Raw genomic sequence first — 22,155 nt, 5'->3', positions numbered from 1 at the left:
GGACTTGCTGAAGTCACTCAGTATATAGCCAAACACCCTGGTCATAGGAGATTTCAACTATCCTTCCATCTACTGGGCAAACAGAATTGCTGTGATGTTCCTAGATTTTGTTAATTCAAATGCCCTGGAACAGTTGGTCTGCACCCCCACAACAGGGTCAAATGTCCTAGACCTAGTGCTCAACAGCATGGGGGAATCACTGCACTACCCTTGTGTGTTGCCCTCCCTGACAAGGTTAGACCATAAATCAGTCTCGCTTGAAGTAAATATCAGATGGGTACCCCCACAGGAATAAAAAAAAATGAAAATTTTCTCTAAAGCAAACTATAGCCTACTAAGCAATGCTATAAAAAGTATCAAAGCCCCTAATAACACAGCCAACAATAACTCCTGTGCAGAAGAGTAAATGGATGCCTTTTTTAGCATCTTAAACAAATGTCTTGACTCAGTTGTAACTGAAAGGACTAAAACAGGTCCTCCCAAAAAAACAAGCCACCCTGGTGGACTGTAAGTATAAATAAGTTATATAACAAAAGAAAAAAAACTGATATCTAAGAACAAGAGGGAACTTAAACGAGGAAGAATGCCCTCCACAGCTTAAACAAGCAAATCAGATATCTTGTAAAGTCCTCTAAAGCTAGTTATGAGTCTAAATTAGCATCCCTAGCTAAATACAACCATAAATGCATCTTTATCTACATCCAAACCTAAAAGGGAATGGCCAGCTGTGCGCCAAACTTATAGTGGATGATACCACTCACACTGAACCTGAGGAAATTTCCATCCTGCTAGCTGACAGATTTGGCAATAACTTCACCCCCCCCCCTGTCCCCACAAGCCATACCCTAAAGCATTCCTGACACCAGTCCTCTACCAAGTATCTCCAAAGAACAGGTCATACAAGTGCTCACCAATACCAAAAACATGACCTCTGTAGGACCATATAATATCGAAGGTTGCTTACTAAACAATCTAAAATAATATCTAGTGGAACCACTTGGCACTCTCTTTAACCATAGCCTGAGTACTGGCTTTGTTCCGACAGTGTGGAGAACAGCAATATTAACCCCTTGTACAAAGGAAGTCCATCAACCGACCCAGGAAACTATCTACCCATAAGCCTAACCAGCCTTATCTGCAAGGCCATGGAAAGAATCATCCTGAACTTTATCAACAATGACAGAGGTGACCTTCAAACTCTTGACCCAACCCAGTTTGGGTTTGTCAAGGGAAAGCAGTACATACCACTTATCTTGATTTGGCCAAGGCTTTTGACACAATCCTTGACTCAGGGATCATAGAGAAACTCCCCCCACTGGGGATTAACCCATACATCACTAGATGGATAGCCAACTGGCTCATCGACAGAATGCACACTGTCAAATTTTGTGGAGTCCACCTCCACCAGTAGACCAATTACCAGTGAGGTACTACAAGGATCTGTGCTGGGCCCTCTACCATTTGGAATCTATTTCTCTGAGGTCCAGACAAATGTAGATAGCCTGTGGCTTACCAAGTTTGCAGATAACTGCAAACTGGGTGCAATCATTGAATCCCCCAAAGATGTAAACATACTACAGAAGGGGCTGATGTTGACAAATGAGTGCTGCCAAAGTCATGGACTAAAACTAAATGCAAAACAATGCCTCATTATTCCCTTTTGCAAAGAAGTAGCCCCTGTTAATTATAATATAGATAGCTCCCCCTAAGCTCAAACTAAGTGGTGCAAGACTTGGGAACACAGGTTGATAAAAATCTAAGCTTCGATCACCATGTGTCCATAGTGGTAAGGAAAGCCTTCTACATTGCGCATCTCATAAATAAGGGCATCACATCCAAGACTAAGGAGATTATAACTCATTGTACTCGGCCCTTACAGGATGACTAATTGAGTACAATGCTCTGCTCTGTATGTATCTCACCAGATATCTGCAGCAACTGGAGAGACCACAGAGGTTTCTAACCAAGAGAATCCAGGGCCTCCAAAACATGACTTATATGAAAAGACTGAAAGTGCTGTCATTGTACTCTATCATACAGGCTGCTGAGAGATAGCCTGTGCCTGGTCTACAGAAAAGACTCTGAATCTGCCCTAATGGAAATTCTGCACATCTCCAAATTAAATGAGACAACACTCACTCACTCCATGGATCTAAACCTAGCATGTGACATTAACAAAGCACATTGGAGAGATAGATATGTCTCCTAGAGATTGCCACCCCTCTTGAATACACTCCCACTTCACATGAAGCAGAGCTGCTCGATGACCCTATTTAAAGGAAAACTCCACCATAGAACGAAAACAAAACTGTTTTTTCACTCTGTCTTTATTTCCTGATCTATTTTAATAGCTCAAAATCACTCTAAGTGCTCTATTTGTAATTTTAGCCTGTTTTCCACAACATAGCTACCAATGGGGCTTGATGTATCAATGTGATCTTGTACTCCCTCAAGCCTTTCTCTTTCCCATAATACTTTGTATAATGCATGCCAGACACAAGGAAGTAACTTTGAATTCCCATGCTATCAACATGTAATGGGATTTGGGAGGGTCAATGTTATTTTCTTTACCTCCTATAAAAGGACTGCTTCTTCTCTGTCTTTAATCACTCTCATTTATGTTTGGCTCAGACCTTGTTTTACACTATACTTAGAACTTATCCAGCCACAGCCAGAAAAGTAATTAAACTAAAGGCCTTTGTTCAGGATTTTCTTTTTATGTACATGAGTCTTAACTGTATAGGCTCTAAAGTATCCTTTCAAATTAGGTACAGTTAATGTTTCATATTGCTCTATAGTTAATCTATCTCTGTCTGCTTCAGTTATATGTATTTCTGTAAAATGTGACAATGTATTTCTTTGTAGGCATTTACTTAGATTAATAATATGCTTAACAGCGTACAATACAATGGTGCCTTATCTACTGTTACCTTATAAAATTCAAGGACAGTTTCTTCAAGCTTGCCTGCTCTGCAGAACAGATAAGAAAAAACAAAGTTTACATGAAAAATATATTTTTTTGCTACCACTACAATCCAAAACATTGACCACCTAGGATTCTGAATTACTCAACATTATATAACAATAAAGCATTTTTCTTAGGTACTTATATATAAATGATACATTTACATACTAAATGTTTAAAAGGAAAGGAGAGAGAATAAAGACAGAAAAAAGGGGGTAAAGGAAGGTTCAACAAAGTATTAGTTTAAGGGTATGCACACTTATGCAACCAGCTTACTGTACGTTTTTTATTTTTTAGATTTTTTTTCTCTAACAAATTTGTTTTTTTTTCAATTGAATTGTACAGGTTATAGGTCACATTAAAGGTGGGAAAAGTTTTGAAATGATTTATTGTGGTCTCATTTTTTTATATCACAAAAACTTGGCATTTTAACAGGGGTGTGTACACTTTTTATATCCACTGATGTATTCATATGTATAATTGGTAGATCTTGTATATATTAATTCATTTGATTATCTAGGGAAATTTCAGATCATGTCTATATACTCAGGTCATCAAACAGAACAGTTACTGGGTATGAAATGCCTATACTTTCTTTATGTGTATCAAGAAAAGTATATTTGAATGTTATTAGTCCTGTTTTGTGTTTCCCACCTTTTGACACAGTACAGCTTACAAGAGAAGACAATGTTCATCATATTGATCACTGTTGCAGTAACTAGCTGTATTGGTTATTTCCTGCCAGTAACTGCTGACCAGCTTCCAAGGCTTCAGGGCATCTTTCACACACTCAGACTGTCTGGCAGCTTTAGTTGAGCTGGCTAAAAACTGTTTGGGTGCCATGCCCTAAAGAGCTTTACTGCTGTCGAAGAGTATACTCCTCTGAGGCTTTCATAGACCAACGGTTGGCCTGTGCTGCTCCTTTGCTGGACAGATAAATTCCCTTTGGGGGAAAAAAATCTTCCATTCAATACTTTTGATCATTATTAATACTTTTCTCTTCAGAAAATGTATTTTAAAGCTAGGAGTTTGTGTTTTAATGGACTGTCACAAGACTGTACTGCACTTTAAAATGGGAGTGCTCTTTTTTTCCTTGCAGTATAAAAGCTGTTTTAAGTAATTGAAAAACATGTTTCTGTGGAAAAATTGTGTATATTTCACTTTGTGTTGCTGGCTAAGTGTGTTAAAGTGCTTTTACTGTATTTGTCTGTGAAAAAAGTAACTTTTAAAGACGTTCAGTTTTTACCAGCATTTGCTGTTTGTTTTCCCCAGGAAGTAGGCACAAAGTTTGACTTGACCATGGAACTAACTGTTGGTCCTGTATCAGTCCTTCTTCCAGCCTCAAAAAGAAAAAGTTAAGCAAACAGCCTTTGCCATCAAAGCAGGCTATTAATTTGCATCAGCCATGGGCAGGTGACTCTGCTGTGGCCGTTAGTTGAACCTCAGGACACTCATCTCTTACCCTGGTGTAGCACCTACAGCCACCATGGACCAGGGGTTAGCCACATTCTCAGTAGCTGTTGGGGTGCCCTCAGTGGACAAGGAGAGCCACTCTAGATGGTCCTGGGACAGAGAACAGGGGAAGCTTCCCTATTTTGTCAGAATGTTGTTCCCATTCCTGAGGAAGCTGCTGTTGCCATTAATAATACTGTTGGTTCCATTTTTCATGTCAAAATGAAACAGAAAACTAAGGACATATCTACTCAAACTTCCTTAAACAGCAGTAGTTTACTGGGTCTGTCTCAGGCTCAGGGTTTAATTCAGGCTATTAAACCTTCTTATACAGTGTTTCTCCAGAGGAGATTCAAGATTCTGAATCTGGACAGGAGGAGCATTCTGATGCAGTCTCAGAAGAGATCCCTGTTTCTAACTCTCCCTGAAGGGGATCTCTTTCTCTGAGACTATTTCAAGAATGCACCAGTGTTTTCCGAGGGAGAACACTGAGGTTTCTCAGTCCTTCAGAAAATACTCTGAGCTGTTACAGAAGTAATTTCAGAACCTGCACCCATTCCTCCAGCTCTGCCAGCTTTGGAGGATGTGCATGTGTTACTGCTTGCAGTTTTCCTGATGGTCAGCCAGTTGCCCCTAAAATGGCAGAAAGGACATATATAGTTCCTAAATCTTTTAAGTCTTCCCAGGGTCCCCATCAGTTCAGTGAAAAATCAGTTCAGCGAATGGCATTTTCAGTGCACTTAAATTGAACATGCCATTTGTCAAACTGTTCATACTGAGATCATGGTACAGTGAGGATCAGGAAATTTGTCCTATCTCCACTGTAGTGTGATCTCGGAGTTGGTATATATAATTAGCGGCACGGGTGCAGTCCCCCCCCCCCCCGCATGAGCAGAATTCGATGAATGGCATTTCCAATGAAATGCCATTCATTGAAATGCCACTTTGATGAAGTGATATAAACCCCTCTTCCCAATCCTGATGCAGCTATAGCTTTAGTTAATCCCTCTGCTGGTAAACAGTTAATTCCTATCCTACTCTATCTGAGAAGGATGGGAAGATTATTAATATGTATGGGGACAAAGTGTATGTTTCTGCAACTTTGATTTTTTAAATTTTGATTTGACAGGCTTATATGTTAAAGTTTGTTCTAGCTGTGAATGTAGTAGGAATGTTTTATCTGCAGTTTCTTTGTGTGAGGAAAGTCTGTTTTAAATAATTTAATTTCTTCAAATGTTCAAATCACTATTCATTGTATACAGCATATGTATGTCTTTGTTGATACTTCTTCCAGGGCTATCACCGCTGGTACTATTTTGAGGAGGTTTGCATGGCTTCTATGATTCTCATGATAGCCCTGGCAAGCCTTCATATGAGAAAGATACAGTGGTATCAGAAATCTCTTTGTCCCAGCACTAACACCCTTTGTCTTTTTCACCACTGGTACTATTTTGAGGAGGTTTGCATGGCTTCTATGATTCTCATGATAGCCCTGGCAAGCCTTCATATGAGAAAGATACAGTGGTATCAGAAATCTCTTTGTCCCAGCACTAACACCCTTTGTCTTTTCGGGTCACAGTGCTGGAGTTTGTCAAAATGGAAATGACTTGGTGGAAACAACAAATATCTTTAATCCAGATCTCACCTTCTACCTCCCTGTTCCAAAGCAGTCACCACAGACACCTTGGAATTTACCTGGGGGGCAGATTCGGGAGGGATAAAAGCGCAAGGCCACCCAGAAGATACTAAAAATTAGATTTTTAAATTCTCTTTTAGATAGATATACAGTTGCTGTGCCTTCTGCTGCAGGAAGTGTTCAAAAATTTTGACAAAAGAGATAAGCAGGGTATCTCTAAGATATTTCAGCTCTCCTTTTCTAGGTTATTCAGGGGATTCTGTAACTCCCATCCAGTTTTGATAAGAAAGAAAATAAACAGCCTCAACAAAATACAGGTAAACAGACATTTAAGAAGAAATGGCAAGGGGAGTTCCAAGAAGAATTCTGGAAACTCACAAAACTAAGGACACTTCAATAAGTCAGAATGACTATTTAAAGATTTGTTTCCCCCTCCTACTCTAGCAGCCACATTTTTCTTCAAAAGAGTCAGACAATGAGGTTCTGAAGATATTTCATCAACGTTACAGATGGCAGTGGAAGGAAATTCCTCCATTCCAGGAGGTAATTCATCATACTCCAGACCAGACCAAATTCTTTTTTTCCATCTGTCTTTCATCAGATGCTGTCCCAGGGACTGACAAAACTAGACCCCCCATCCCAGGTTAAAGAAAAAATGCTTGAAGACTAATTTTGGATCTTTCCTAAACCTGTTTGTGATAGTGCCCATATTCAAAATGATGTCAATTCACAACCTGTTACCCCTTTTTCCTTATTCAGGTTTCCTTGTAATATTAGATTTAAAAGATGCTTATTGCATATGTATTCATCCAGACTTCCAGAGTTTCTTAATGCTCTGTGTGTGTGGATCATGTTATCAGTTGTCTGCACTGCCCTTTGGACTATCCACTGCACCAAGAGTGCTCACAGTATCTAGCTCCAGTTATAGCTCATTGCAGGCTACAGGGTATCCACATTTTCCCATAATTAGATGACTTGCATATCTTTGAAGAGTCTTTTTCAAAATGTCAGGAATCTCTCTTTGGTGAGAGATCTCTTACATAAGCTGGATTCCAACAGAATGTTCAAAAATCTTTCTTGACTCCCTCATAAAGGATTGTGTTTCCTGGGATGTCAACTAGACACCTCAGTTCAAAGAGCATTTCTTCCACAGGAAAACACAGATCTTTATTTAGACATAGTTCTAAGGTTTTCCATTCAGACTTCAGTCACTGCAAGGGGGCATTTCCCTGTAGGAACTGCAATTAATGTTCATATATGGCCAGTGGTAATACCTTTGTACATCCAGACACAAGGAAGATATATACTTTTGAACATTACGCTCACTGTAGGTCACGTGATTTTAATATATTTAGCCATATGTGAGAAATGTATCTCCTTTTATATTGGGAAAACTAATAGGACTTAGAGAGAACGCGTTAGGGAACATGTGTACATAATCAATAAGGAAGACGAAAGGAATGCGCTGCCCAAGCATGTTATAGAGAATGATCTAACACATTAGTTCATTTTTCTTGCAATAGAGTTAGTGAATAAAGCTGTTAGGTTGGGGAATTTTAGGAATTACACTGAGAAACAGGAGGTTAAATAGATATTAAGATTGCAAGCTGACAAAGCTCATTGACTTAATGATAGGGTTTCCCTGAAACCCTTCCTAGTTGATCGACATCTACTACATTAGTCATTCAGTTCTATATTTAGCTGTTTAGTGGCTGTACATTGCTGCAGATATCTAAGTAAACCCCTAATTTCCCTTGAACCAGATAGGATTTACCTTTCAAGGAGAATATGAAGTTTTTAATTTTTTAACATTTTTATGTAGTTTTATTCACTACACACTGCCATCTAGTGAATATTATGTAGAAGTAACCCTTCTGTGAACTTTTAAGATGTTGGTTCGATTTATTTTAGACAGATTGTAGTTTTAGGTATTTATATAATGTCTGCTTGTCTGCTGACTATAAATATGTTACTACTTTCTGTGAGTATTTTAATGTTGTAAGATTTTTATTTGTATACAGTGAGCGTGATATACAGGGAATGGTCTTGTTGTTTTCTTGATTAGTTAATTGAATCTGAGAAGTTATTGGTTTATAATAGAATTTTGAATGTGTTTATGGTGCATTTAAATGAATGTTTTAGTACTCTTGTTATGTCTGATGAAGTGTTCAGAGGAATGTGAATGTGCTCACTTAATTTTGGTTTTGTTACAATTAAACAGTCTCCTTCACTACAATGGTATAGCCTCTTGAGTTTTTTTACATTTGCTGATCTGCTGTTCTACTGAGGCACTTTATCCCTTGACTGCCTGTATTATTTACAGATGCAAACACATAAATATCAAGGAGATGCTGGCCCTGATCAAGGCATTCAATTCTCTAAACCATCCTTACTTCCCTGGACCTCTTCAAGTGGTTACAGACACTATCACAGTAATGTGGTATGTCAATAAGCAAGGATGGACCAGGTCGCAGCCACTTTGCAGACTAGCCATGTTGGCTTGGGATACACTTCACAGCTCATTCTCACTCTACAGAAATCCTACATTCTGTCAGAGTTTGTGATTTGTGTGGCAGACAAACTGAGCAGGACCAGGGCAGGCCCTCATGAATGGAAATTAGATTCAGGGGTCTTTGAAGATTAGATTCATCAGTGAGCAGTTCCCCAAGCAGACTTCTTTGACTCCTGTCTGAACAATAAGCTGGCAAAGTTATGCTCTAAGACTCCATACAAGAAGGCCTGGAAGACAGATGCCCTTTCTTTGTCCAGAAATGTTCCTGTATGCCTTTCTACCACCTTCACTAATATCTAGGGTACTTCTAAAGATTCAGAGGAAAGCCCCCAAGATCATTGTGGTGACTCTGTTCTGGCCCAGGCGACTGTGATTGTCCATTCTTGAAACAGACAGGGGCAATTACCACAAGGTTCCTCAGAGAATATCTGATACACCTCAACATCAATCATCTTCAATTGACTGCCTGGGTAATAGGGTCTTAATTCCTTTTTAGGCACCTGTTTTCTGAGAACGTGCAGCAGATACTAATAGAGGTAAGAAAGACTGCTACTAGAAAATTAGATATTAGCAAATGGAAAAGATTTTCTAGTTGATGCCAACAACATAACCAGCATCCATTAAAGGGTAGTTGTTCTCTGGTTTTACAATATTTCTGAGTTACTATCCTATGGCCTTTCTTATTTCTCTAGCAATGTTCATTTATCAGCTGTTTCAACATGTCTGCATATGGATCCTCCTCTTTCAAGGCAGTCACTTGTCAAAATGTTCTTGAAAGGGGTTTTACATAAGAGGCCTTCAAGTAAGCCGGTGCTCCCTCCTTGGGATTTTAATTTTGTGTTAGAAAAACACTTGCTCCATTTGAACCAGTTAACCTGGTGATATGAGGTCCTTAACATGGAAAACTGTTTTATTGATCACTCTGACCTCTGCAAGAAGGGTTTCTGAGTTGCAAACTCTTTTGGTGAGTCAACCCTACCTCATTTTCCACAAGGACAGGGTTCCTTTGAGAACTAACCTTCCTTTATCCGAGCTTACTTTAAGTAAAACTCCCCATTTTCTTTCCTGAACCTAAAGATGAGGGAGAAAGGCTACTCCATATCTTGGATGTCCACAGATAACTCAGGTACTATCTTGACAGAACTAAACCTTTCAGATCCTTGGATCAGTTGTTAATTTCTTGTGGAAGTAAGAAGAAGGGACAACCGGTGTCAAAACAGACTATTTCCAAATGGTTTTCTAAGGCTCTTGCCTTTTGTTATACTCGCCATAGCAGATCTATTCCAGGCAGGGTCAAGTCCCACTCTACAAGGGCCTTGGCTTCTTCTATGGATTATGGAAGGGTTGGATTCTTGAAGTATTCTAGAAGCTGCTACGTGGTCCTCTTTGCATACCTTTACAAACCAATATAAACTGGAGTTCTACTGCAGGTGTAGATCGTGCTTTGCTAGAACCATTCTCCAGGGGCTCCTGGACCCTTCTCCTTCCACCTCTCAAATAAAGTTAGCTATGGTAATCTACCCATATAGCTAGCACTACTACAGCAGTGATCAACATGAAGAACATAGTACAGTTGTGTAAGTTTAACTTTCCATAGCATTAGATTTTCGATTGATCACTGCTGCAGTAGCTGCTCCCTCCTCCAGCCCCCTTTGTTTTTTGGTGTGTTTTTTATGCTAGAGTGTGGACATTTGTTTTATTTATTTATTTATTTGTTATTCCTACCTTGTTCTTTTAGGTTCAGTCTCCCTCTCTCTGCTGGCAGGAAAGCTGGGCTTTGTGCCCAGACTTGTCTTTTAGTCAGCTCAGTTCAAGCTTCTTCATAGTTTGGGAATGTGAAAGGTGCCCTGAAGCTTTGGAAGCTGGCTGGTTGTTATATCCTTGACAGAATATAACAAACCTAGCTAAGACTTCTGCAGCAGTGATCATTTGAACATCTACTATTATGAAAAGTTCAACTTACACAACTGTACTTTCTACTCACATCTGTTTTATTTGGAATGTTCACACTGTCAGTCACATTTTTAGTGGAGATTTTTTTCTCCCCAGAATGTACTACTTGTATTAGCATTCTACTTAATATTCTGAATTTTGAGAATAAATGATTACATTGCATCATTCAAGAATTATTATATTTAAGTCAGAAACATAGTAAAAGCATTCTGCTTTATATATTCACCAATCAATTTTGTATTCATGAATATACTCTTGTGTAAAGCCATCATAAACTGTCACTTGCTCTTTTTATGAATATCTATTAAATATTAAATCACTAGATTATATTTAAAGTTATATGCTGTCAATTAATTTATAAAACATGTCCTACATATTACTGTAAAGTACTTTAGGGTCAACCTTAGCAAATGCAAGGTTCAACTTCGACCATTTTGTTGGTGCCCCAACTGACCTTCCAACTCCTTTATACCTGTTGTCCTCTAGTCTCTAGTACATAAGATTATTTCAAATTAAGTTTGAGAAATATATGCAACTTCTGCGTGTTAAAACAAAACTATTTTCTATTATGTTGTATTATGTTTTGTCAAAACAAAATGTTTCAGGCTGGCCAGTAGACAACCAAGTATGTTATCTGGTTCTAGAGAAGTAGTGTTTTTGGGCTTGGATAGTACCTTAAGGACAATGTCCTCGGAGACTTAAGGAGGAGGCATGCATGCAACTATGTGATCTGGGAATATAGGGAGGGTGAAGTTTGAGCTAAAATTGTTTGCTAAAAACTGGCTATGTCCTCTGGATGTGAGTTTGTGATATCATTTGTTAAGCTCTGGGCAGTGTTGTTCATTGTTTCTGAGGTTTCTAGAAAATTTTAAATGCTTTGTGGTTATGCTTCACCTAGGTGGCTATTTTTACCTCATATCTGGTTTTGGTAGATTTGATCAGAGTTGGAGTTCCAGGTTGAGTTTCATACAATTTAGATAGGAGGCATGGTCTGAGGGGACATAGAGGGGATCCTGTAGGTAGTTAGACAACAAAAAAGCATTTGACATTGTCCCACATTCATGGATAAAAAAGTGCTTAAAAATGTATAAGATACACCCTACACTGATCGATTACATTACAGCGACCACAAAACAGTGTCAAAGCACTTTGCAGTTAAGCCATGATAAAGGACACATTATTACTCCAGGGATAAAAATTAAAAGGGGGATATTCCTGGGTGATTCTCTGTCATCGCTGCTCTTTTGTCTTTCTCTTAACCCATTAAGCTGTCTACTTAATAGAATAGGTCATGGCTACAATTCAGCTGCTAGAAAACAGCAAATTGTAAAGACTTCTCATCTTCTTTTTGTAGATGATTTAAAACTATAGTTCATCAGATGAGGAACTGAAAGCACAACTGCAAGTGGTCAAAACTTTTTCAGATGATATAAGAATGTCATTTGGTCTTGTTAAATGTGCAAAAGCAACCTTTAAAGCAGGAAAGCTGCAGCACCAAGAAAACATCAGTTTGGGACAGGAATGCAATATAAAAGAACTTGAGCAAGAGGGAGTGTATAAATATTTGGGAATTGATGAAGGATCAACAATAAAACATGAACAAATGAAAATAAAACTTAGTAAGTAACATTTTAGAATACTTAAATTAATACTGAAAACAGCATTGAGATCTAGGAACAAAGTGCAAGCAATATTTACTCTTCCTGTCCTAACTTACAGTTTTGGAGAGATTGACTGGCCCCAAAAGGTATTGGATACATTGGACAGTAAAACAGGAAGGATGCTTCATACTCATCAAATGATTTATAAAAATCAGTGCATACCAAGACTATGTATTCCCCATTCTGAAGGAGGTATGGGCCTTCTCAAAATTGATTACATGTATAGATCTGCAATCATGGGACTGCATACATATCTGCTGATCTCACAAGACCCAAATGTAGTGAAAGTTTTCAAAGGTGAGGAAAATAAGTCTAAGATGACTTCCCTGCTTAGTTTAGCAGAAGCATATCATCCTGAAGTGGGAATGGAAATCAAACCAGAAGTAGATAAAAATCAGGCAGCAACTGAATGTGCCAAAACAACAAAAGAAAGAATATATGGTGAAGGATCAGATGAGAAGGCAAGAAATGTGGAAAATGCATAAATATAGTTGCAAGTATGGAAAACTCTTGGAACAACCTCATTTTGATCAGGACTGAATGTATAGTGGAAGGACTGAACTCAGGAATGATTAAGGAAAGGTGAATTTAAACCAAAAGACAAAAGGTCAATATTGGCGTCCCAAGACAGTGGACTACATACACATTGGTTTACAAAGTCCATTGTCGGAGAAACAGACAAATGTAGGTTTTGTAAAACAGAATTGGAAACAGTCGCACACCTTGTTGCTGGTTGTGATATACTAATGGCAGAAGGACTGTACACTGAAAGGCATAATAATGTGGCAAGACTGTTGCACTGGGTATTGTGCAAACATTATAATACTGAAGTAGCTGAAAAACACTGGAAACATGAGCCACAAAGCATCATAGAAAATGATGAAGTTTATATCACATGGGATCACCCACTACCAACAGTTCAAAAAATAGATGCGAGAAAACTAGATATAGTAGTCCATGAAAAGAAGACAAAAGTAGCATTGATCATTGAAATCGCTACACCCAGTGACTACAGTGTCTTATGTACAGACACAAAGTCAAAAAAGACATGGATTTGCAGGCAGAAACAAGGGTTATGTGGAAGAGGGATACCCAGACAGTTCTAATAGTAGAAGGACAACGCGTCTTATAAAAAAGAATTTACAATTGTTCTTAGATATGTCGCCAATACATATGACTTCATACTAACTGCAGAAGGAGTTATTACTGGGCACATTGCGAGTGCTGCGAAGAACACTTCTGGTTAACATCAAAGATTGAAACAATACTAATTTCATGAACTTTTATCATACTTTAACTTAGGAATGGGGTCCATTCCCGTCATGGTATTAAAAATTAAAAAGTTAGTTATGATATGATATGGGGTTTTGTTAAGAGTTAATTGGACACAGAAGAGTTCCAGGTCATCATTTTGTCTGATAAGACTGGCACAATTTTTTTTTAAGAATATGGATATAGTGCCTTCATTAGGTGTGGTGGGAATTGAAACTTTGCACTGGTGGAATGTGCTCATTGGTATTGAATCAGGTCTCCCTGTCATTGTATTTATTGTTGTTTTCCATGGTAAGGAGTAGGTAGGTAGGTAGTGGAGTTTTTTGTTTAGACTCCTCGTGTTGAGCAGCAGTATCTTTATGTTGTCCAGATTCTGTTTTGCTAGAAGCTTTTCAAGACTGACATTGCTTAAAAAAGATACTATGGGAAGACAAGGATTTAGCCAATATACAAAAGGTGTGGGAGGACAAGTGCAGGCCATCCCTAACAAATAGGTTATGACTGTTTACCATCTCCTGTCAGGCTATTTATTGGACCCCTTAGACTGATACCAGAAGCTAAGCAAATTGCTGAAGTCAATAATCTTTTATTCATAATGCAGCACCATTCTTGGTGATGGCAGAATGCTGCTCAAGGCTAAGCTCATACCTGCTGCAGACACATGTTCCAAGAGCTCCATTATGTCTCTCTTCATATGGTCCGTGGAGGTATGTCTCAAGTCATGTATACTCACATACACTGTGACAACATCACTGTGTACTTGTGGTGCAGAGACTGGAGTTTATGCATGACATGGTGAATCCCTGTTGATGATACACAACTGACAATAACCTTTTCCTTACACAGCATAGTGAGTGGTACATCACTGTGTCTCTCTATTGAATCATCTATAACTAGGATATTGGACAGCATGGAGGTTAGCTTTAAGGGATACAGACAAAACAATGGGACTTGTACATGTATGTTTTATGGTGGGTGCTGTCGTTTACTATCAAAATGTTGAAATTCACTTAGTCGACATTCATAATGTCGAAAGGCATTACACCGAATGTTCAAAAGACCGAAAAAAATGTCTAAATTTAAATGGTCGAAAAACACCTGCAAACTAACACTAGTGTTTTTGCAGGGGGGCTGTGCCCCCCACACCCCCTGCTACTTACATATTACAACTTCGAGATTGCACAACAGTGCAGACAAGGGAAAACCCTTGCCCTGTTTGCAATATAATGTCGACATGTAATTTGCATGCACTTCCTGTTGACCAAATGAACTACTTAATATTCATGTGTCGACTATATGGGGCGATCATATGAATGTTAGACCACATGAATTTCAACATTTTGATAGTAAACTGGGTGCTGTCTGTGTTGTGTGTTTGTGAGGTTCCTGAGAGTGCTTGTTTTTACATTACATTCAGGAGACCTTTGTGATTTAGGAAGAATACTTTTAAGTATTTCAGCATATGTAGGTCTGTGTGTTTGGTTTAAGCTATGCATGATTGGTTTAGTGTGGTGTTGTGTCAAACTGACAACCTGCTTCTTGTCTGTAGTGAAGTTGTCTTTTATCTGTATGTCATATTGAAATATTATGGTGCTTAACAGTTCATTTCATTACAGTTTTGCTGTAAATGGTCCTTTCTGTTCTTATTGTTAATTCTCGCAGTGAAGTAAGCAGTTGTTACACATCATTTATTAAGGCAGATTCTCTTTGTGACTGTTTACTTGAATTCATTCTGTCAGGCAATTTTTGCAGTTTTTTCACAAACTCACAGCAATGTTGCTTCTTTGAAATTATTTTTCTTCATTAAAAAACATTGTTTCAGTCAGGATATGATATTGTATTCCTTTCTTGATTTATTTTGTTCACTTTTTCATGGATTTACATACATTTTCCTGCCAATATAATCAATTTCCTTAAGTGCTTCTTCAAAATCTTGTTAGTCCATCACCATCTTGGCCATGAACCCACTGACTGGAATTTCTTTGCAAGTGACTCAGCAGTGTTGCCATATGGCACTGTTGCCCAATGAATACTAGATTCTGGAATTAGACATACCCAGTAAAACTTTGACTTTTTTTGCTGTTTGAGTTTGCAAGGGGCTTCAACATAATAACCAACATACTTAAAACCAGCAAAGTATCAGTGGCAGACCATGTTGCAGCTTTATTAGTCATGTACGTACAACATAGGTTCAGAGGTAGGTACTAGGCTATCAGCCTAAGGGCCTTATTAAGCCTAGCCAAAAAGGTTCCCTGGCTTTCGCCACCCAAGAAAATTATTTTCCTGTGCCCCTGTCGAGCAGAAGTGATCCCTGGAGTGAATTTCCTATTTCCCATCCACTCATTAAGATTTTTCTTGAAGAGTGCTAATGAGGAGCTCTGTTTGATATGGTTAGCTTGTTCCAGAATATGGGAAGTCTCTGGGACAGGAATCTATCCCAATCTAAAAAACCTTGTTAAATTGCAACATACTAAATTGTGATAGTTTTATGTTTTAATAATTTTTTATTAATTTTATTTTCATTCCTATTTTTGTGTTTTGTATTTTTGTGGTCACATGATCTTTGGACTGCTGGTCATGTGACTTTGTTGACCTGTATTTAAACCATTTGGTGTTTTACATTTGTTTGTATTAGTATTGAGGAAGGATTTTATCCGAAAGCTTTGCTATCATAGAGTGTGTTTTTTTCTCAGTTTTGGTTATTTATTCATATTCTTTTTGCAGCCTGTTCTTTCCACAGGAATCTATCCCTCCATTATGTTCTATTTATTGTGGTGACCAGGTTTATGTCCCTAGAGTGTGTAGCTTGGAGAGATTACGATTTCTTTAGGTGGAGTATGTCCAGCAGCTTTGGGTTGGACATAACTTTGTATGTTAGGCAGAGATTACCTCGGACTACGCAATATGCGACGGAGTAAAGCTGGGTTTTTTTGAGATGGTCAGCATAGGGCAACTGTTTGAGGCCAGTAATCCTCTTTGTGAGGTATTTCTGCCGCCTTTCCAGTTGTTGCAGATGTCTTGTGAGATACATACCAAAAGGGGCATTGTACTCTATAATGGGTCTAATGAGTGATGAGTAGAGGGGAACAATGACCTCTTTTTTCCTGGATGAGAACCCTTTTGTGATGAGGTGTGCCACGTAGAAGGATTTCATGACCACTGTGGTGATGTGATTATCAAAGGAAAGACTACTGTCTACCTGGGTCCCAAGGTCTCTTATCACACTTTTGCTGTTAAGTAGACTGCTGCTATTGTGGTAGTTCATGGGCACAGAGTTTTTACCAAAGGGGATGATAATGCATTTTTTGGCACTGAGCTTGAGGCCATGGCTCTGGCACCGGGCATCTGTCTCAGTGAGGCCCTTTTGTAGGATGTCCACATCGTTTGGGGATTTGATTATAGCTCCTAGTTTGCCATCATCTGCGAACTTCATTAGCCAGAGACCTTCTGTGTTAGCCTGTACTTCAGAGAAGTAGATACCAAACAGGAGAGGACCCAGGACTCAACCCTGTGGTACTCCACTTGTCACTGGTTTGAGGTCAGATTTGGAGTCTGCAACTTTCACGGTGTGGGTTCTGTCAGTGAGCCAGTTGGCAACCCATCTTGTGACATAAGGATTTATACCCAGTTTAGTGAGTTTATCTATAATTCCAGAATGGGGGATGGTATTGAAAGCCTTGGCGAGGACAAGATAGGCTGTGTGAACCACCTTACCCTCATCTACGGCTTTGGTGACTGCCTCAAAGAAGTCGATCAGGTTCAGGAAACATGATCTGCCTTTTACAAACCTGAACTGGGTGGGATCCAGAGTTTGGAGATTACCAATGTCTTTGTTTATAAGCTCCATGATGATACGTTCCACGGCCTTGCAGATCAGGCTTGTCAAACTTATAGGGCGATAGTTCCCGGGGTCCTTGGTGGCTCCCCCTTTTTGGAGTGGGATAACTGTTGCTGTGCACCATTCAGTGGGCACAAAGACTAAGGTGAGGCTATGATTGAACATCGTACTTAGGTGGGGTAGCCAGTTCTTTCTGGAGTTTGTGTAAAACGCCGCCTGGGATGCTGTGTTCTTGGCTTTAGAGAGTGCAGTTTTTACCTGTGTAGTTGTGATTACAGGGACTCTGCATTCTTCTGATATAGATATGGGCCCATTATGGGGTGAGAAGGGGGTAAAGGTAGCACTGAACCCATCTGCCAGGATGTAGGCAATATCAGTTGGTTCTGTAAATTTCATGCCATTGTGCTGTAACTCAGAGCAGATCTGGGTGTTGCCATTGAGATTCTTGACATAGCTATAGATTGCTTTGTGGTTGATCTTAGAATCAGTGGCAATTTTGTTTTTGTAACTAGCTGTGGAGAATTTTATGAGGGAACTCAGCTTCTTGCTGAGGCTGACTAGAGAGCTCTTCCAATCATGAGATTTTACTCTCTTTTCCAGCAGCTTCTTTCTTCTGTTGTAGAGTTTGTTTATGGTACAGGACCACCAGATTGGCTTCCATTTTCTGGAGGATAGCATCTTGGTTCTGTTAGGGGTAGCTCTATCCATGCACTTGTGTAAGTGCTTATAGAGTGCATTTGTGTAGGATTCAGCAGTTATGACTGTATTGTCCACCTGCATGGGTGTCGTGAAGTTTGCCACTTCTGTCTTAAGAAGCATGAAGTTGGCTTTGGAGAAAATTTTTACGGTGGTTTCCTTAATGGGGGTGGGGGCAGGATGTGGATATCAAGGATGATTAGCTTATGGTCGGATCTGACCGACGAGGAGTTGATCTCAGATTTGGAACACTGGTCGCTCATGCTGGTAATGACTAGGTCTAGGATACTGTTTCCCCTGGTGGGTCTGTGGATAAGTTGATCCAGTGCATTGGAATTTACAAATTTCAGAAAACATTGAGCAAAGGAGTTGGTACATAAGTACTTTTCCCAGTTATTGCAGGGGTAGTTGAAATCACCCATTATTAGGGTGTTTGGTTGGACCTTAATATTTTCCAGTATATCAAGAAAGGAGGAGTGGGAATCCTGGGGCATGGAGGGGATCTGTAACAGGCTATAATTTGGATTGCAGTTTTGCCCAGAGTTAGTTGCACTTGGATAATCTCAGATGCATTATAATGAGCAACTAGCCTGGAGGTGTGGATATCCTTAATGAATCTGGACACACCTCTGCCTTTAGTGTTTCGGTCCAGGTTAGATGGCCAAAAGGTGTGGTATGAATTATAGCCTGGTAATGCAGGGGTGCTCTCTGGAGACTTGAACCAGGTCTCAGTCACTGCACAGATATCGATGTTCTCCATTTTAAGGAGTGCCTCGAGTGAATGCATTTTGGGGTTTAAACTTCTAGCATTGTGTAGCATTACCCTCAGTTTTTGCTTGCTTGTACCTGTTATGGTGGTGAATTTGTCATTTGAATCTTGCCTAAAAAGGTGCTATAGGGAGGACAAGAGCCTTGGCCATTTTCCAGAATGCCAGGGGTGACAGGTGCAGGCCATCTCTGGCAAAGCATGATGGTCTGTCAATCATGTCATCCCAGGCAGACAGATACTGGATCCCCTTCGAATTACACCAGAAGCTTAGCCAATTGTTGAAGTCAATCATTTTGTCCTTGTACTGTGGTATCATTCTTGGCGATGGCAGGATGCTACTCAGGCCTAGGGTCATACCTGCCTGGGCTACAAGACCTGACAGCTCTTTCATGTCTCTTTTCATGTAGTCCAGGGAGGTATGTCTCAGGTCATTCATACCAACAAGGACAATGACAGAGTCATAGCTGTACTTGTTGTGGAGTGACCTGCGTGCGTGCATTATGTGGTGGATCCTGGCACCTGACAGGCAGCTGACAGTAACCTTTTCCTTGTTTAGCCTGGTGAGAGGGACATTTGTGTGCCTTACTATAGAGTTACCGATCACTAGTGTGTTGGGTACTTTATTTTGCCTTATGGGCAGTGGTTGAGTGGAACCCTGAATTTGTGGGCTATGTGTCCTTTGGGTTGTGTTAGAAGATGGAGGTTGCTTGTGTTTCTGCCTTGGAGGTCTCTGTTGCTTGGGCAGATTATTATTGAGAGCCTCCATGAATGTTTTTGTGTTTCTATGTATGTGTTTTGGTGGTGTAGGATTAGTGGGACTATGTGTTGAGTGTTATGTGGTGTAAGTGTTTACCTTCTCCTCTTGACTGTCTAGTCCAGTCTTGGTTGGAGAGAGCTTTGTCTCCAGTTTGGCTGTATAAGTGCATCTCTCACAGGTTGTACTGTTGGGTGGTAGGAGGAGAGGGTTGTCTGTGTGCATGAGGAAATTACCACATTGTCCCAAGATGCCCAGATTCATCAGGTAGACAGGAGAAAACACCAGGAGCTGACCCTTGGACATGCCTGAGTAGGTACTAAAAAACTGTTTTCCTCTAGATGTACAAAAAAGTTTTCCTCTAGGGTAATGAGGAAGGTTGAGTGCAGTAGTAATTTGTAACTTATTTTAGTGCTACAACAAGTTCTGAACAAGTGCTGAGCTCAAAGGAGCAGCTTTGGGTGTTAAAAACTAAAAACTGGCTAGTTCTAAGAGAAAAATTGAACAGCACACTTTATGGCACCAGGAATAGTTTACCCTAGCTAAGTAGCGCTGTGTGATGCACAAACACAGGTTTTTTAAGTCAGAAAGTTGAAAAGGATAGAAATCAGCCCAAAACAGCCAATAAGCTATAGTTTCAGAGCTGGTAACCACTCCTCTTGTGACAGATAGGCTGCTCAATGCTTACCACTGCCATTGATAAGCAAAAAGACTTCCCTCTACCACAGCAACATCTGGACAACTCAGAATCACAAGATAAAGTCCTGAAACCAGCAAATCTGGGATCCGGACTATTCTAGTATAGGAAAAGGCGGGAAACGAGCAAAGAAGATTTTTTTTTGTGTGTGTGGAATTAGACAGAAAAAAATGCAATTTAACAGTAAATATGCACAGAAAAGGCTATTGCACTTGAGTGTGATGCCTACAACATTAAATGCAGTTTAAATTATTAAGTTTAAGCAGAAATCAAAGTGCACACACAGTACAAATGATTTAACAGTAAAATGCAGCAGAAATAACAATAGAACCACAGTAAAAATGGTTTTAAAGTGCAGTTAGCAAAAACAGTCAAGAACAAGCCAAAAAGATACTCAGAATCAGCAAAAAGTCTTTCTTTCTCATTTCTGGTGCTGTAGTATTCTGCAGGATATCCAAACAGGATCCGCTGAGCTAAAACAAGTGCAAACCAATGCAAACAAGAGTTTTTAACTCAGAAAGTTGAAAGAGATAGAAATCAGCCCAAATCGGCCAATAAGCTACAATTACAGAGCTGATAACCACTCCTCTTGCAACAGATAGGCTGCTCAATGCTTATCACTGCCATTGATAAGCAGAAAGACTTCCCTCTACCACAGCAAGGTCTGGATAACTCAAAAACACAAGATAAAGTCCAGAAACCAGCAAATCGGGGATCCGGACTATTCTAGTATAGGAAAAGGTGGGAAACGAGCAAAGAAGATATATATATATATTTTTTTTTTGTATTAGACAGAAAAAATGCAATTTAACAGTAAATATGCACAGAAAAGGCTAATGCACTTGAGTGTGATGCCTACAAAAGTAAATGCAGTTTAAATTATTAAGTTTAAGCAGAAATCAAAGTGCGCACACAGTACAAATGATTTAACAGTAAAATGCAGAGGTGCAAAAGTCATCACATTTGCTAATAAAGATTCCTAGCCTAAGATGTTTTCCCTATACAAAACATTCAGGATAGCCAATCAATATATTAACCATTGCAGAAACTAACCTATATTTTGCCTCATGTAGTTTGTAAAAAGGGACCTTCTTTAGTGTGGATTATGATAAAAAGTACAACTCGTCATCAGACAATGGTTGCTAGTATTGCAAGGGCACAGTGTGAAAAAGGAATGCTATATTATGTGCTGTTTTTACAAACACAGGTAATTAACTTATTTTACTATTGTTTTTCCATAGCAACTTAAAGCATGCAGAGAAAAACTTGATGCAGAAAACCAGCATTATCAAGATACAACTGACTTCCTGAAGAATTGCCTTAATTTTGTGTCATCTGGGAATTAATGCAGACTTTATGAAACTGTGTAACTTGTTTGGAATACAAAGGACTACAATGACTTTTTTTAACAATTCTGTACTTTAGGTACTCATGTTAATTTAAAAAAAACAAGTTGTTTCCTAAATACAAGAGAAAATATTTTAACTGCAATGCTTCTCAACAATATAGTAATCCAACCAAATATGTGTTCCAAAGAAACAGCTAAAAGGAAAATCTTACAAGCATTATCTTCAAACGTCAGAATAAAAGTGTTTTTATACATTGACAGTATTCTGTACTTAAAATTAATTGGATTGTATAAATATGCAAGTAAACTTACTGACTCAGCAACACCTACGTACACACAGACAGCAGCAGACAAGTCAAGTATTACTTCTTTCAAGGCCCTCAGCTGATTACAGCCTACCGATGCCTCCAGGTTTTTATGCAGTTACATCCTACTGATGACTATAGGGGTCAGATATTGCCTGTTCATATTTGCATTTATAATTCCAAAGCCATGCTACATACAAGGCATTAGAATATGTCTTCGTAAAGCAAGAGATGCCGACTTCAGATGAAGAAATATTGAATATTATTTGTATATACTTACTTGTACGATAATAATTT

At 39.1% G+C, this 22,155-nt stretch overlaps 1 protein-coding gene across 2 annotated transcripts in view; it reads left to right on the top strand.

Annotated features, from left to right (window-relative positions):
• The window catches only part of LOC122796298 (genetic suppressor element 1-like), a 471,843-nt gene extending 450,032 nt beyond the window's left edge, over positions 1-21,811 (top strand). For both annotated transcript variants that reach the window (XM_044064664.1, XM_044064665.1), the window contains one exon: positions 21,447-21,811. In XM_044064664.1, coding sequence (XP_043920599.1) covers positions 21,447-21,551 — 105 coding nt within the window. In that variant the 3' untranslated portion in view covers positions 21,552-21,811. The remainder of the gene's footprint in view (positions 1-21,446) is intronic.
• The last annotated feature ends 344 nt before the right edge of the window (positions 21,812-22,155 follow it).

Source organism: Protopterus annectens, chromosome 3.part0 (assembly GCF_019279795.1).
Source record: "Protopterus annectens isolate FY-2018-M chromosome 3.part0, PAN1.0, whole genome shotgun sequence".
In the NCBI taxonomy this organism is placed as follows: Eukaryota; Metazoa; Chordata; order Ceratodontiformes; family Protopteridae; genus Protopterus; species Protopterus annectens.
Note: the sequence above shows the minus strand (reverse complement) of the source record. Positions and strands in the feature narration are given on the sequence as shown.